At 33.2% G+C, this 18,343-nt stretch overlaps 1 protein-coding gene across 1 annotated transcript; it reads left to right on the forward strand.

The window, feature by feature from the left end:
* Positions 1-14,584: 14,584 nt before the first annotated feature.
* Positions 14,585-17,904, forward strand: LOC145314029 (uncharacterized). The gene has a single exon (XM_080153762.1). It carries the CDS (start codon positions 14,728-14,730, stop codon positions 17,473-17,475), a length of 2,748 nt encoding a protein of 915 aa, XP_080009888.1. The 5' UTR covers positions 14,585-14,727; the 3' UTR covers positions 17,476-17,904.
* Positions 17,905-18,343: the final 439 nt, after the last annotated feature.

An 18,343-nucleotide genomic window follows, 5' to 3' on the forward strand; every position in this document is an offset into this window, starting at 1 on the left:
GTAACATGGCGCTATATCATAAAAAAATATTATAAAACAAGGATGACACCAATGAAAGCGAAGATCTAAAATCAAACGAAACCTGTATCATGTCAGGACTTAAGAATAAGAATATTAATTTATAAATCATAAAATGAAAGTATCAGTTTCGTAAATGTAGGCTTGTTTGAATTGTCCTATCAATTTCAAACTATGGATAATGATTTCTGTAACAGCTAAAAAAATCGTAGCAACTCTATAATTGTTACTAGAAAGTCCGCATGTCCATGTAAAACATTTCACCTTTTTGTATGACATAATTATTTATCCTATTCATCTGATTTTAGAAATAATAATTCTTAGAACAAGAAGGTGCAATGTTAAAAGTTAAGTAATTTTTTTACCAAAGCTTGAAATGTAGGCTTTGCTTATATGGAAGTTAGCCCTTATTTGATGAGAAACTATAAAAATAAACAAAATTCGAAAAAAAAGTAAATAATCATAATATTTTTGTTGTCTTAATATATTTTTAAGGTAAAACAAATAAAAAATATAATTTTAAGATTTCTATTTTCTTTTCCACTCCCATTTCTTTCAAATTACAGAAAAGTCGGCAAATTTTTGATAAATAGGGGGGTCTATTCTAGAAACAGGGTTGATTATGTCTATAAGTAGCGCAGCAATAACAAACAACTTATTTTGAATGATGAACAAGGCCAAATATGTCCATAAGTATGTAGATAAGTATTAGAGTAATGACTAGATTTTAGTAATATTACTACATATTTATTACATGGAAATATTTAATATTTTGCATACTTTGTACGGCCTTTAAATGCTTTCACTAAATACGTACACAACCTAGTTAATTATAGTTACATTTCTAATTCTAAAAAGTCTTTTTTTGTAGGCTTAGATCAAGTACTTTTGATAATGGGGTTATTTTAGACAGCTTTCAGCTGATATAAAAGTGAAAAGAATAATTTAAGTTTTTTTGGCTCCGAGGGGCCGAATGCACTTACCTACAAAACTGATATTTATCTTTATATGATTTTTTATTTTACTGCTTGTGGAAAATTGCCTGTAATAAAATGCGATACGTTATTTTTCAGTATGTCATAAATCCAGTTTTGATAAGCGTACATTAATCGGTTACTGTTTAAAAGTTTTAGAATATGGGCCCTGTTGAAAAATTTGTACTCGGATAGGAAGATGAAATATTTTCAAATTGTCAAGCTACATAAGACAACATTTTATAAGGGAGAGGGAGTGTGTGTTGAGGTAAAATACATTTTAAAATTCCATTGCCCTATCCCTGCATCCTTGCAAAACTCAGGGAGGGAGGGGACATTAGGCTTGTTATTACGCTAGTTCTTTAAGCTTATAATAACGTTTTCTTATTCGTTGGCTTAACATCGGAAACTTCTATTTTATTTTTATTGGTTGGTTCATTAATCTACAGAAAGGGATTATAAGGGATATACATCAATTTATCGGTCATTATCATATCTCTTTAAATCCCTGGCAAAATTACAAATATTGTGAAGCTTTTCCAAGCTTTTTACGTTTCTATTATCATTCAAATCTTGTGAGAACAGGAATACATATTCAGCAGCACATTTAAATTTTAATTTCCATAGAGGGAGGGAACATTGGACTGTTTATAACAATAGTCTCCAAAGTTTGATAATAACATTTTCTCTTTCGTTAGCTTTACAACTTTGAATACTTTCATTGAATTTTGATTGTGAAGTTGAGTGTCCAAACGTTTTAACCACTAATTGTAATCTACAGAAGGGGTAATTTTGTGTATCATCATTTGGGATGTACAACAATTCATAGGCTATTCTCTTATCCTAGTGAAGCACTAATATTTATCAAATTAATAGTATTACTACCAAGATGATAACATTCATAAGACACAAACTTCATAAAACATGAATGGATGAAAGAAAAACAGTGATACTGCATATCATAGACGTCCAAGGGGGGGGGGGGGGGGTAATGGGGTGATTACCCCCCCCCCCCCCCATTTAAAATTTACCCCTACCCTGGGGTTGCCGTAGGCACCCCCAACCAATTAGGAGTGGGTATTTACCCCCCCCAAAATAAAATATCTCTATTAAAAAATATATTACATAAAATTTAAATTACCCCCCCCCAAAAAATTTTACCCCGGGGGTAAATTTTGGTGGGGGGTAAACTAAATTTACCCCTGCCAACAGATTTCAGGGGGGGTAATTACCCCCCCCCCCCCAAGCAAATTTTACCCCCGGGGTAAAAATTTTGAGGGGGGTAAAAAAAATTTGCGGCGCGCTTCGCGCGCCATTTTACCCCCCCCAAAATAAAAAGCTTGGACGCCCCTGCTGCATATGTTCAGTGGCCATAAAAAAGACAATGAATGCAAACCACGAAACCTTAATAGATAAATATATATTTTATAGTAAAACGTCATGTTTCACTTTATTTTTATCTTAACTTTTATATAAACTTATACTTTCTCGCTTTAGCATTCTTCAGAAAAAATATTATTTTTTTAGATGATTTTTCTAAATATTTTTATAATCTTCAATAGATCTATGTAAATTTTTATTCTTCAGAGTACCCATCCCTGTGTATGTGATGAAATAAGCAGCGCAAGGCACACCTTTATGTTATTTAGCAACAAGACGTCTTTAGACAGATAATCATTAGAGCTTCTATTCACTATAGGGGAACCCTAACCCGTCAGGACTCTTTTAAAATTACTTTTCCTAAACAGAAAATTGACATAAAAATCCATCTTTTCCTAATAGTTTCTTTGTGATTCACTTTGTGTTTGAGGGAAATTGCCGAATTTTTCCGAATAGGTAGGACTACCCCCTTCCAAACAAGGATGACAACATCCATAAAAGCGAAGCACTGAAACGGTAGGACAAACAAACATTAACACTTGTATAGTGTTAGAACTTAATTATCATGATATAAATTTATAAGAGTCAAGCAAAATTATAAGTAAATTTGTTGTAAAACTGCTTGATACAGGATACTTTTTAAGGACATACTTACATTTTTAGGACTTGATTATAAAGTTGCTTCGCTTATTACATTATACTTTGTTGTCCCAGGAATCAATATACCAAAAATCAGATCAATCCGATGATTTGATCACATAAAAATTTGTTGTTAAAAAAGTAAAAAAATCAACATGTTTAAAATGGACGTACGGACATTTTGGTAATGATTATAGAGTTGCTACGCTTTCTAAATCGTACCTAACTACTAAAGGAATCACCATGCAAAATTTGATATCGATAGGACAATTCTAACATGCCTAAATTAACGGAAAAAGCTATCCGTTACGGACGTACGGACGGACGGACGTACGGACGGACGGACGGACGGACGTACGGACGTACGGACGGACCGACCCTAATTATAGAAAAGCTTCGCTTTTAAAAATTATATTACCACCCCCATAAAACTATTTCAAGTAGTAATTAAAAATATATATAACAATGTGCAAACAGGAAAGGATGTTTGTATGTTGAGATCTCGCGAACAGTTGGTCCGATTAATTTCCCCTTTTTATTGGCTTCATGTAATTTCTTGTAGGTTTTTATCTATTTTTAGAGAGGGAAGAAATTATGTTAAATATTTTCATTAATTAAATAACATTTTTGGTTAATCCGTTAATTATTCTCCAAACCCACTGCTTTGTTCATAACCCCCTTTTAATTGATTTAAACAGTATATTAATCTGGGAGGGAGGGGACATTGGGCTGTTTAATACACTAGACTTCAAAGTTTTATAAAACCATTCCTTATTCGTTGGCTTAATAAGTTTTGGGACTTTAATTGTTTTTTGATCGGTTGGTTCGTTAAGTTGGATGTCCAAACGTTTCAACCACTAATTGTAATTTACAGAAGGAATAATTTTGTGAATCATCTTTGGGAAGGTATATTAATTTATCGGTCATTATTTTATCCCTGTAGATACCTGGAATTAATCCATTAAAATTTTGTTTAGTATTAATGTATCAACGTAAATATTTAGTTAAAATATTATTAAGATATTGAAAAAATGTCAGTCAGCAGCATACACTTTTATTTTATGGTATTTTGTCGACAATAATATAATAACATTAATAATATAATCTTTGAAAATTCTATAATGAAACAATCTAAAATATGTCTAATAAGAAAAACTACAAAAAGGAAACTTTCTTGACTTCAAAGATTTTATTACTTTCGTTAGTAAAAAACCTTAAGTCAATATTTGCTTTTTTATAAACAATATTTTGAATATTATATTAGGAAAAATAAACAAAAATAAGCAATTTTTGTCAAATTCAAAGATAAACAAGGATGACAACAGCCATAAAACAAAGCTTAACAAATCAAATATAAGAACAACAATTATAGAGAATAACCGCTTTGATAATTTAGCCATTTTAAAATAAAAATCTAAAATTTATTTTTTAAGAAATTATCTAAATGTCTTATGCCTAACATTAAATATTTAGATTTGCTACTTTTTTATATGGTACCTTATTGAATTTGAGTTTTAAACTAATAGTATGATCACTTCATAAAAAAATACAATATTCTAAGAACAAATAAGCTTTTTTTACATAAATTTACAGACAAACTGAAAAATATTTCATACTACGCCCCTAGATTATATTATGTTGCTGCAAACAGCATACTTTTGTTAGAGACAGATAGGAGGACAGACATGTTAATGTAGGAAACATTGCTTTAAATAAACATATGTATATTTAATAATTACTATTTAGGCCAATTTATGAATATTAAAGTATTGGCGGTTTCTATCAATATTTTTCCCTAAAGTGGAATAAAATCACAGCAAGATGTCAGCCATAGCAATGGATTTATTAATACTTGGATCTTACACCAGATTATCATGTACATACTCCTATGAAGTGAAACTTGTAGAGGGCTAAAATAAATACTTCTATCCCCTATTTTTTCACCATCCCCTCCTCTCCTGGTTGATAAATTACAGGGGAAATAGCAACCTAATTGAACAATAATTTGTCCCCTGCCATAATTTCCACGTACATTCTACATCCAATGTTCTTAGGAATGGCTACAGAGGTAGAATAACAAAACTGATTAAATTATTATCGGCTATCATTATCATTTACATATATGGGATGGGGTTTCAGTAGCCAATTATTTAAATTTATTAAATGAAGAATCTAAATTATCCAAAAAAATATGGTAAAAAGGTAGCTTAGAATGTATAACAATCTGGATTTTTTTTCTCAACAATTTGAAGATGCAGCCAAGCAAAATTAGAAATAATCTGCATGTAAAACCTTATCTTGTAAAGATATATATTGTCATCAATTTAGCTTGCTAATATGGATCTGGTGGATAATTCTTTTTTCCAAAATTAAAATCAATTTTAATATTCCTAAATCTTAATATATTATTCAAAACAAAAGAATACACATATATTTAGTTAATTATTCTTTTACTGTTAGTGTAATTTAAGTTTTTGTTATAAAGATCTTCATTATATTTTCTGTTTATGATTACTGTATTCAAATTAGTTCAGAGAACTAACCTATCTTATACAAAATATGGATAAAAATTCTTAAGAAAAGGGTAAGAAAATGTATTATATTACATATTTTTAATATTTTTTTGGTAAAATTGATTGATTTAAAAAAAATTCTCTTGGGGGAAGGGGTACCATCCTTCCCTAAATTAGTTACATGCATTACCAGGACCTATGAGAAGCTTCCCTGTAAAGTAGAACCATATTGGTCAAACAATTAGAGAGATCTTTTGGTATAGACACACATTCTGTCACTTTCATATACAGATTGATCAAATTTAAGTTTCAGATTCTACATATCTTTCCTTTTAATGAGAAAATTGCAAGAAATCTTTTGTCTTGGTAGGTAACCTATATGCAATTATAAATTAGTTTTTATAGCATTGCATTTCTACGCTAGTTTTAGTCCATTTGTTTCCCTATAGATATTTTAAATACTGGTGTCCAAAGTTTTTAAACATGTTCTCTCATTTCTTTGCTTAACAACTTTTTATTCTAAAAAAGGGTAATTTTGTCTATCATCATGGGAAAAGTACATCAATTTAATGTATATTTTATTATTCTTGAAGCACATTCCATAAAAGAATTAAATTTTTTAATTTGTTAATTAATTTTTTTTTCTTTTGTTTTCTTGCTGCAATAACCCAACTCTGTTAATATATTAATCATAAAAGTTTGCTAACATTTGCTGTTATCAATAATCAATTTATAACAAATTAATGATTAATGATAGTAATTGCAATGTTAATACAGGGATTTAAAGGGATAAGACGATGCCGATAAATTGATGTACAACCCTAATGATGATACACAAAATTAATTAATTCTAATGAACCAACCAATCAAAAAACAATAAAACTTCCTAAAAATAAAGAAAACGTTATTATAAACTAGTGTAATAAACAGTCCAATGTCCACTCCCTTCCTGTAATAATTGCAATGTTAATAGGTAATTTTATATGCATTTATGTGCGTTTTATTTATGAACATTCTGGTCAGCATCGAATTATTTTAATTACGTTGTCTGTCCGTCCGTTAGTCACGCCGTAACGCTAGAGGGGAAATGTAATTTTCTAGGTTCAAAAATGTATTCTTAACTAGCGGCTACCCCCTAGATGTTGAGGGGCGGGGGAGGGGTTGAATTCGACAATCCAATTATTAATTTTTGGTTTTAAAAATAAAAAGTTCAAAAAATGCATTATAAGGAGGAGGGATGGGGGAGTGGAGTCGTTCATCCCCTATTATCAATTTTAGTTTTAAAAGAAAAATTTAAAAAATTGGATTGGGACAATTTTTTCTACGGGTTATATCTATTAGGAGGGTGGTGGTACCTTCCCAGGAACATATCGGTTCAGAGGTTAGCGAGATCATCCGGTACAACAGACACACAGTGATCCTGTTACTTTTATATATACTAGCGGCTTCGTCACTAGCCTCTTTGCCCACCCCCCCAAAAAAATAGCTTAAAACCACAACAGGACCAATAGGTATATACCCTGAAGAGTAAAATCCGATCGGTTCAGTGGTTACCGAGATCCTAAGGGACGGACAGACGGACGGACGGACGGACAGACAGACAGACAGACAGACAGACAGATATCAAGCTACTTTGTATTATTAGATAAGGATTGCTTTATTACAGTCCTCTGATTTTACATATGTTGTTGCTCTTAAAACTATATAAGATTGACATCGTGCATATAAGAATTAAGTTAATTTTCTTAACAATAATCAATTTTTAGTACTTTTTAATGCATTATTGGTAAATATAATGATTTATTAACTATATAAACCTTATAATTAGCTATTATTCTAAGGAGTGATTCTTTTCTGTAATTGTTGGTCTGTCACTGCGCTTATAACGTCTAAGGAAGCAGGAGGGAGGTAACATTAGACTGTAAATCATACATATACAGGTTTTGAGCTTTCCTAAGTGTCCAAACTTTTCCATCAATTATTTTGATCTTGAGTAGCTGTGATTAGTGCCCTATGAAAATGGGGATAGATGTCACTGCTTTTGGCCTACCTATTCTATTGACGTCATAGTAGAGGTAAAGAGATAGAGAAGGGGAAAAGAAACCCCCTAAAAAAGAGTTGAAGTATTGGGTATTTCCTGACGTCAATAGAATAGGTAGGCCAAAAGCAGTGACATATATCTCAAATTTGCTATGGCTCTACAGACAACTACTGATCTAAACATTGCTAAATTTTTCGCTTTTATTGATCAATAATTTTTAAAATCTATTCCATTTCTCTAACAAAGGAGTACCTTTATGAAATAACGGTGTTAAAATAAGGCCAAAAAATCTATAGAAATCATTGATTACTAATGAAAATATATAATCCACGTTCAAAACTATATAAACAAGGATGACTACATCCACTAAAGAGCTGCTTAACAAACTAGCTAGCATTAACTCGTATAAAATAAAAAAAATAATCTTAAAGAAACGAAATATTATTTATGTGTCTAAAAAACTCTTTAAATTTTTCACAAAATTGCTTAATTAGAGGATTCTTCATCAGAATGTACTTACGTTATAAGTCTTGATTAAAGAAATGCTTTGCTTAAATCATTTTTCTCTATACTAAGTATATGGTTATAGAAATTAGTGTAAAAATGCTAATAAGCACTTACCAAGAAGTATCTAATTTATGAAGGACGTACGGACAGTTAATTTTTATAGAGTAGCTTCATTCAAAAATATACATATAATAATATATAAATAATAAATGCATATATTCTCATGAAAAAATCCTATAATCCACACACCTTTTATAATTCTAACGAAAATTACAAAAAAATGTTTATATATTTGAGCAAATTTAGGATTTAGCAAATTAAAGTGTTTAATATTCAATTAACTATAATAATCCTCTATGGAAAATAGTGGGGGGTTCGATAAATAGCCTTAAACCACGCACAGAAATGTTTGCAGCTTCCTTGAAAAGCACAGTCTATTTGAATTGACATAAAAGAGATCTTTAACTTCAGAAAACAAAACTTACTATTTTATTGTAGGATATTCAGTAATTTATTAATAATATATGCAGATAGGAAGATTTAGTAGTCTTATATATATCAGTGTTGATATCAGCGCTACTTTATAAAACTTTGATTATTAAGAACAAATTTAATTTTAGAGTTTCTTCTTCTTTTAAAAAATGAACCAAATATTTTTAGCTGTTTTGAAGTTGTGCTTCATTCAAATAATAAAAACCAAAACTTAATATTTTCAGTAAAATTGGGGGGTTGGGGGAAAAGGGTTTGCATGTTATAAATAGTTTTATTAGAAATGCAGCAAAATATAAAATATCTCAGGCTATAAAATATCTCATTAGTTCTGTATTTTTAATATTTTATTCATTAGAGTAAGCTGGAACAGCAATTCTTTAAAAATATTAATAGTTTTTTTTGTATTCGTAAATCGTAAAATCGACAAAATTTCATAAGTTTGTGTCGATTTTTTAACATCTATTCCAGTATGGCTTCAAGACCGATTAATATCCGATGAATCAGCCATACGGAAAAATATTGTATAGCATCGTACAGACAATTTTCAACGAATATTAAAATAAAAATCATATAATCAATACCAGTTTTGTGACCGGGGCCTTCTGTCCCTCGGTGCAAACAAACCTAGCTAGAATTTCATACGTTTTTATTTTAATATCGCGCAAAAAACTGTCTCTTATACGATGCAATAAATAACTATTACAGAATTTTATGTTAGCATAACATTGACCTGTTCTTTAGAAGATAAGTTTGCCTTTATTTTCATTGATATTTTTGCTATACAAGAAACTCATATCTTCAATGTACCACAATTATATTCCTATTCATAGCAAAGCGTTTAAAACAAAACCTTTATATAATTCGAGAAAGTATCAGATTTTAATAAATGTGTTAATCATGAAAAAAGTGTACTTTATTGTAAAAACACAATGTTTCATTATATTTGGTAGTGTATCAAAAATAATAATGCTTTATACTAAGTTCCTTTCCTATGGGGAACAAAGGGATATTTCTATTGGGTAATACATATAAATAAATGGTAATTATTTTTAGGTACAGACATTTGTCAATAATTTTCTCAGAAAAATCTCAAACATGATGGAGTGATATATCCACTGACAATAAAACAGAGAAATTGGAGATAGTGGGTCACATTCTAATTACATTAAAGTGAAATCCCCAAGGAATGAGAAAAAAAATCCACCTGGAAATTCTAATCTTTCAGCAATACCTCACTACTTACCGCTTTCAAACACCTTTGTAAAATTAAGGTGTGTCTCTTAGAGATATATGGGATTAATGTAACATTTAAAAAACACAATTAAAGAATAGTATTTTATTAAAAAACAGTTGAATCTAGTAAAACAAATACTCATTCTATAAAAGTGTGTAAATTACTGATATGATCCCTTTATGGGAGTTGCTATCCTGCCAAATTTATTTCTCTCATTTACCTATCTCCTTTTCCAGTTTTATATCCTTTACCCTATTACAATATTTTTTCTCGTATTCATTCGAATCCGGTGGATAGGAACCGGTTCTCATCCATACGAAAAAACTATGTCTAGCATCGTATTATATCCAGTTTTCTACGAATATAGAAATGTACATTGTACAATCATAAGATTAAAACTAGTTTTTTTAGCCGGTGCCTCCGGCACCACGGGGCTAAAAAAACTAGTTTTAATATTATAATTGTACATTCTATATCCGCGGAAAGCCGTTTATAATACGATACGAGAAATAACTATTCTCTCTCATATATATACACATTGTAAATTTAACAATAATTTTTATTATTTATTATAAGCTTTCGGCATTTTTTCTTTGGCGTTCATGCGATTTCGCATATTCTAAAGTAGTAAGGTTTTTTTGAAGCTTCAGATTTCAATAACAACTTAACTGGTTAAGTTCTACTTTTGATGATAGCTTTACATTGTACATTTTGGATTAAAGCCTTTAGATGTTTTTAGGCTATTTTTATGTCTTAATCTTATCCCTTTGATAATAGAGCCCATTGATGATATTAGCGCAGCCGCTAATTGTTCAGGTAATTAATAAAATTAGGTTCTTGAAAGTTTTGAATATCTGATTATTTGCTAATTATATTTTTTGTCGGTTTAAAATGAATAACTTTTATTTTACCCTTTTTCTTTATATTTATTATCGTTATAAACAAGCCGATATTATTGAGGTTTATAATATTTTTATCACATGAATTAAAGTAGGGTTACCTATCTCAAAATAAGTTTACTTTGTATGTACACTAGCGGCTGCGCCCCTACCATCGATTTCCTCTTTATTCAAAAGGGTAGAAAAGGCTTGAAAATAGCTTTAAAAGACTTAAATATAAAAATCTTAAAACGAAATAGCCTAAAACTGTCATGGGACCTATGGCAAGTTTACATAAAAAAACAACGCAATTGGTTTAGTATTACGCGCTAGTTAATGAATATAGAAAACTAGCTAAAGACTATATTTATTTTGTTTAAAAAATCGCGAAACCTCTCACTTACAAATTATAATAGTCAATTTGTGGAAACTAAATTTTTGACAATCTAAAATGTAATTTGGAATAAAAGTGTTAAAAATTGTTTAGAATTTTAAATAGACGATCACTTAACTTTAAAAAAGGTTTACTATTAACTATTTTACTATTGTAATTTCTAAATGCCATAAATTAAGGCTATAATCTATTTTTATAATTCTACAATAATATTTAGCTTTTTTGATTTTAAAAAAGTAGTAAGCTTTTATTTGATAAAATTACCTTAAGTCTTGTACATTGGTGGTTCTCAGCCATATTGAAAAATCATGTATATAGCATAGTATATTACAGAAAATTTTCCCCGAATATTAAAACAAAAAAAGTTAATATTTGGCCACTCGAGGCTAACACATCTGGTTTTAATCTTATAATTTTTTATTTCATTATCATATTAGCAAAAAATTGTGAAAAATACATGCATATTTCGTTTTTTAAAGTTTAATTCTATTTAATCCTTATAATCCGAATATGAAGGATATTTTAAGTTCGTTTTTGTGTATTTAGGGATAGAGCTGGGGATATGACAATGGCAGATAAATTAATCTCCCTCCAATTTATCAGTTTTAAAGCTGAATTTGTTGGATTGTAACTATTTGGGTTGAAGTTATTCTAGACTCCCATTTGATTCTCCCCAGTGGCGTGCGAAGCACTTTGTCTAGGGGGGGGCATTTTGAAGATTTTGTAAAATTTTGCCCCCCCCTAAATCAAAGTGCCCCGGGGGGGCACTTTGCTTTAGGGGGGGGCATTTTGATTATATATACTAATTTTAAATAAGGGCGTTTTAAGGGGTGGGATTATTTGATTATGGGCCTCCTATTCCTTATCCCTTCTTCCCTATCCCTTCCCCCATCCCTATTTCCCATTTATATCCCCCACTTCTCCCCCCCCCCTATCTCTTCCCCCCCCTATCTCTTCTCTCCCATCCCTTCTCCCCACCCTGCAATGACCGAAGGGAAGGGAGCTAGAAAGCATCTTTGAAAAAAAAGTACAGAAGATAAATTAACCTTTCTTCAAATATGCAGGGAGGGAGGGGTTTTTGGGCTATTTATTACACTAGTCCCCAATATTACATAGCAGAAACCATTCGGAAGGGCGCAAAGCGCAAATTTTTTTCTTCAAATATGCAGGGAGGGAGGGGTTTTTGGGCTATTTATTACACTAGTCCCCAATATTTCATAGCAGAAACCATTTGGAAGGGCGCGAAGCGCAAATTTTTTTCTTCAAATATGCAGGGAGGGAGAGGTTTTTGGGCTATTTATTATACTAGTCCCCAATATTACATAGCAGAAACCATTTGGAAGGGCGCGAAGCGCAAATTTTTTTCTTCAAATATGCAGGGAGGGAGGGGTTTTTGGGCTATTTATTACACTAGTCCCCAATATTTCATAGCAGAAACCATTTGGAAGGGCGCGAAGCGCAAATTTTTTTCTTCAAATATGCAGGGAGGGAGGGGTTTTTGGGCTATTTATTACACTAGTCCCCAATATTTCATAGCAGAAACCATTTGGAAGGGCGCGAAGCGCAAATTTTTTTCTTCAAATATGCAGGGAGGGAGGGGTTTTTGGGCTATTTATTACACTAGTCCCCAATATTTCATAGCAGAAACCATTTGGAAGGGCGCGAAGCGCAAATTTTTTTCTTCAAATATGCAGGGAGGGAGGGGTTTTTGGGCTATTTATTACACTAGTCCCCAATATTTCATAGCAGAAACCATTTGGAAGGGCGCGAAGCGCAAATTTTTTTCTTCAAATATGCAGGGAGGGAGGGGTTTTTGGGCTATTTATTACACTAGTCCCCAATATTTCATAGCAGAAACCATTTGGAAGGGCGCGAAGCGCAAATTTTTTTCTTCAAATATGCAGGGAGGGAGAGGTTTTTGGGCTATTTATTATACTAGTCCCCAATATTACATAGCAGAAACCATTTGGAAGGGCGCGAAGCGCAAATTTTTTTCTTCAAATATGCAGGGAGGGAGGGGTTTTTGGGCTATTTATTACACTAGTCCCCAATATTTCATAGCAGAAACAATTTGGAAGGGCGCAAAGCGCAAATTTTTTTCTTCAAATATGCAGGGAGGGAGGGGTTTTTGGGCTATTTATTACACTAGTCCCCAATATTTCATATAAAATTTTCTTATTCGTTGGCTCAACAACTTTGGGGACTTTAATGGAATTTTGATTGGTTGGTTAATTAAGTCGAGTTTCCATACATTTCATCCACTAATTGTAATCTATATAAGGGGAAATTTTGTGTATCATCATTGGGGATGTACAAAATTTCTTTGGTAAAAAGTTTATATTATAAAAAATAAAATACTTCCTATAACCTGGTTTGTTATGTTCAGTGAAAAAAGAATATAACCTAATTTCTACATTAATTTAAAAATTTGGTAAGGTTAAATGAATAGTAACTGTCTGTTTGGAGCGAAGCGCCAAAAATTTTTTTTGGAGTATTTCTTGATCTTTTTTTTTGGAAACTGGGATAGTTTTGCTTTTTGTAGGGTAGGGGGCAAAAAGGGGCATTTTTGTTGACCAGGGGGGGGCAAAATGGGGCATTTTTTAACATTTAGGGGGGGGCAGGGGGGGCGGTTGCTAGGGGGGGGCAGGGGGGGGCGTTTTGGTCGCTAGGGGGGGGCGATTGCCCCAAATGCCCCCTTCGGTTCGCACGCCACTGATTCTCCCTCCCTAACTTTTATATATTATATGTATTTTGAGGTATATGGCTTAGGATATGAAAATAATGATTGAGGTAGGGGGGGGGGGGCACTTACACACACACAACTATTAGTTTGGGGGTATTATTTGTTGGTTTTGGGGGTTGGGAGAAAGAAAGGGGTAAAGAAGGAAGGATGTGTGTGAAAAAGGGATGGTTGGTCAAAGCCATTAATAGGTGTGTACATTTGAAATTTTTAAAGATTTTAATTTTAAAAAGGATTTAATATGCCCTTTTGCTCAATTAAATTACGCAAACTGAAATTTAAATATATATCTTTGTTTATTGACTTATTTCAAGATGTATAATTGTTATTTACTTGAAAAGTAATTTTCTATAAGCAAAAGCATATTTCATAGATTTTAAGAATAAAAATCATATATAAACCTATTTTAGATATACATAATATAAATTTACTCTTGAATTTAAACTCCTTTTCTATAAATTCTTTTTTTTTATAAATTATTGTTAATTGTACAGTCCTTATTTATTTCAAAAACCATAGACTGCAATCACACACACACACACACATACAAACATACTCACGCACACACACTGATAATTTCACGCACGCACACGCAAGAAAACAACGCCGGTACGGTACAACACATTTCTCTCTACTGGACACCATTATTATACTTCGCAACTTAGTGCCTTAAAAGGGAAATAACCAAAGGGAAGTGGGGGAAGAAAGAGCAAATTAAGTGGAGGTGGGATATGTTTCAGTGGTCGATAGAAACACAACAACAAATCTTTGATTAGTTTAAGTTTGACAGATCCATTGCAAACACAAAGTCCACAAAGTGTGTTTGTCATTTTTTGTTAGAAAATTTATTTTACCAAGTGTAAGGTAAAAAAAGTGATACTTTTAAAATAAAAAGACATTTTTGTTGATTTATTGACATGGTGCTTAGGGGCACTGAGGCCCTAGAGGCCTGGGCACGCCGGTCTTGCTCCAGCTATCCAACCATCAAGATCAGAAATATGACCAGCTCTTTTAAAGATGGCCTGGCATTTTGCGCCATTTTACACAACTACCATCCCGACTTGGTGCCGGAATTTCATAGTCTAAAACCTGCAAATATCCGCGAAAATTGCGAGCTGGCATTCAGCCGGGCAGAACAATATTTGGGCATCCCACCTCTGCTAGACCCGGAGGACATGGCTGAGTGTTCGACACCCGACAGAAGATCAATTTTGCTGTATTTATCAGAGTTATATGCTAAGCTGGGGGGACAGGCGGCTAATTCACCTGCTGCTAGTAATGTTGTTGACACAAAAACAGCCGTGGGCAATTCAAATTTGCGGGCTAACTTGCCCCCCGCCATGCTGAACTCAACCCAGAATCAAAAGCTGACAAACAACATTAATAATAAATCACCAAATGAGGCACTTGTTAAAAACATTGACAATAATATTACTAAACCAGTGATAAAAGCAGTTAGTCGCACCAACATTATTGAGAGTGATTCCCTTAGCAGTGATGCTGCCAGCAGCTCTAGTGCTGATGATTCTGTATCAACAACATCCACTGATGAAGTATCTGCCGACAGTGCCGATGAAACAAAAGATTCTGACGGCTGTATCGACGCTGAAGTTATAGCTCATAGCAGCAGGACCCCACTCAAAAAGCGGGAGTCAGTGGAAAGAAAAAATTCTATTGATTCTGGATTTGAAACAACACTATCATGTTCCATGGATTCATCAAGTTCAACACAGGCATCACCAAGAATATCTCCATGTTTTGTATCATCAACCCCCACCAAAGCTAGCAGTACCCAACAACATATTAACCAACAAATCCCTCCAACACCAAGTCCAAGAAAGATATCAAATATAAATCGAGATAAAGTTTGCTTGAGGGAACGTTTGAAATCAGAGAGTGAGAAAAGCAGCAGTAGTAATCCTTTCTTGGAAGCCAGGGCTAGATTACGGCCACTGTCCACGGCATATCCTGCCAAATCCACCCCGAGCATTGCTACAAAACATGACCAAGATGAAAGTATGAAAATCAACACTTCAAATAATTCAACCACCCCTAAGTCAGACATTCTTGATATCAGCAAAAGTTCGTCAATTTCCAAATCCTCAACCCTATCAACATCATCATTTTCTCTGCTTAACAACTCCGAGTTTACCGTTTTCACCCCAACCAATTTAAGCAAGAGCTTTGCCCAACGGCGGCAGCAGTTTCTAGAAATGAAAAAGTTGTACAAGAGCGAGGAGAAGCTGAACTCGCTGAGGGACTTTGCTCTCAGCACTTCAGATATTACAACAACAGACAACCAACACAACGCTAACAGTGACAATCTAAGCAAGTCCACAATTGAACTTGTCTCTAATAAATCCAGTGATAATATTGATAATGATAACCATAAAAATAATAAAAGTGATGAAAACACAAAAAATGAAGATAATAAAAAAGATGTTATGACCAACTTAGAAACTTCATTCAAATCTGCCCTCAACAAATTTAAACAATGCGAATCCAAGTCAATGTCTAATTTATCCATGAGCCCGAACAATGGAGGTTTTAGGAGCAGCAGCTCTGCTGCATTCAGCCGCGAAAACAGCTGTTCAGCCATCAGCCGCGGCGACAATAGCTGTGATTTTGAGTCACCTTCCGGACCTAGCAGCATGGAGTGCAAAGCCATCCAGACAGAGGAGAGTATTTTGGGCAAGGAGGGAGGAGACAGACATAAAAAATCCGGAAATGCAATTGTTGATGGTGATAGTGGAAGCAAGTACCAGACACACACAACATCCACTAACAACAGTTGTGCAAAGTCAGTCAACAGCACAACAACAACACAAGCAAAGTCTGCAACAACACAACAATTGACCACCACCGCTGCTAACACAACAACAGTATTGAGACAACAACAATACCAACAATTTAACCCGACACCTACATCTATTCTAAAAACCCGGTACAGGAGATCAATGATTGAGACAGCTACCAAACGGCCATTGTTGTCGGAAACATCAAAAGATTCAATGGTCAACAACCATTTTTTCCCGGCTGTGGTCCATGAAGGTGTTATGAGTTATGCACCTGTTGGAGAAGCAGTTAGAAGCAGGCACTCAGTATCCACCAGTCATCAGCAGGCCATGTATCATATTCCTAGCTACCAGGGACACTCACAGCAGGCTGTTGCTGGGCCACAACATCCACCCCACCACCGCCAACATCCTAGCCACGGCCACAGTCATCATGAGCCAATATATCAACAGCCCCAACTGCGAACCCATCACCCCCACGCCCACCAAATGCCACAGCAGTCCATCTACACAACCCTAGCCCAACATTCCTACAGTACCAACAACCTAACCGCCAGCGGCGGTTGTGTTCGCCGTCCACAGCAGGATGCAACGGTAACCGCCAGCCCACGGCTATTGCAAGACGCTTTAACCAACCAAACCGCCGCTGTTAGCGCTAACCACAACCGCATTCCCGCCGATGCTGTATATGCACAACCCCACCAACATCCAACCGCTACAGCGGTTAGAATGCGGCCGAATAATGGCGGTAACGGCGGGCCTAAATGTCACCAGCGCAACCGCCATTCATTTCATAATCTTAACCATCTATTAAAAGAAATGAAAAAGAGTTCTTTTGACTATTATGAAGGACAATCTACTTTGGTTTAATTTTATTTTATAATTTGAATCAAAGCCCTAACAACTATAATCAAACTTTTATTAACTATTATTATATTCTGCATTATTTTGTTTTATTTTATTTTAATTGAAAAATGTCTTCTTTAAAAATTATAAAAAAAAACTGAGTTTATTTGAGCTATACTTTTTTAGATTTATGGAAGGATATGCATTATTGAAAAAATAAGTGAACAGTCCTTTTTTTCTGTCACTCTATCTAATTATCAGAATACTGTCCTTAACCTTGGCAAAATTATGTTAAAGAGACATATAAAATGAGCTTAATTATTGAACATTTAAAATTTTTTCTCCATGCATTTTGCATTTTTTGATCTTTATCATTGAACTTTACTACAAAATATATATGATGTGCATTACTTTATTGTGATTTTGAAAAAAATATATAATTACTATGAAAAATGTCTTACAATTATTTTATGTGGTAGATTTGTAGTCAGGATTTTGAAGCTTTTAAAGCTACTCTATAATTTACTTTGCTTGTAAGTCTGTCAAATTAAAACTTTGGATTTTGTAGCATAACTTCTCTATAGTTATACGAATTTTAAAATGGTTGTAATTGTCAAATTGTCTAGATTCTTAAATGTCCTTAATTTTGATTAGTTAGGAGTTTGAAGATTTCAAATCTATTCTATAACTTACTTTGTTTGGAAGTTTGTAACATTATACAGTTCAAAGCCAAGCTGAAAACTTTTGATTTACTAGCATAATTTTCAGTTGTTAGTTCCAAGTTAGGAGTTTGAAGGTTGTATACAAAAATCTAAATTGAAAAAAAATTTCTCCCACGTTTTTAACTTCTGTGTTTGTCCACTCCGACGTTTGTCCCAAAATTCTTGCGTTT

Source organism: Acartia tonsa, chromosome 3, assembly GCF_053477335.1.
Source record: "Acartia tonsa isolate MP-2025a chromosome 3, ASM5347733v1, whole genome shotgun sequence".
NCBI classification, from domain to species: domain Eukaryota; kingdom Metazoa; phylum Arthropoda; class Copepoda; order Calanoida; family Acartiidae; genus Acartia; species Acartia tonsa.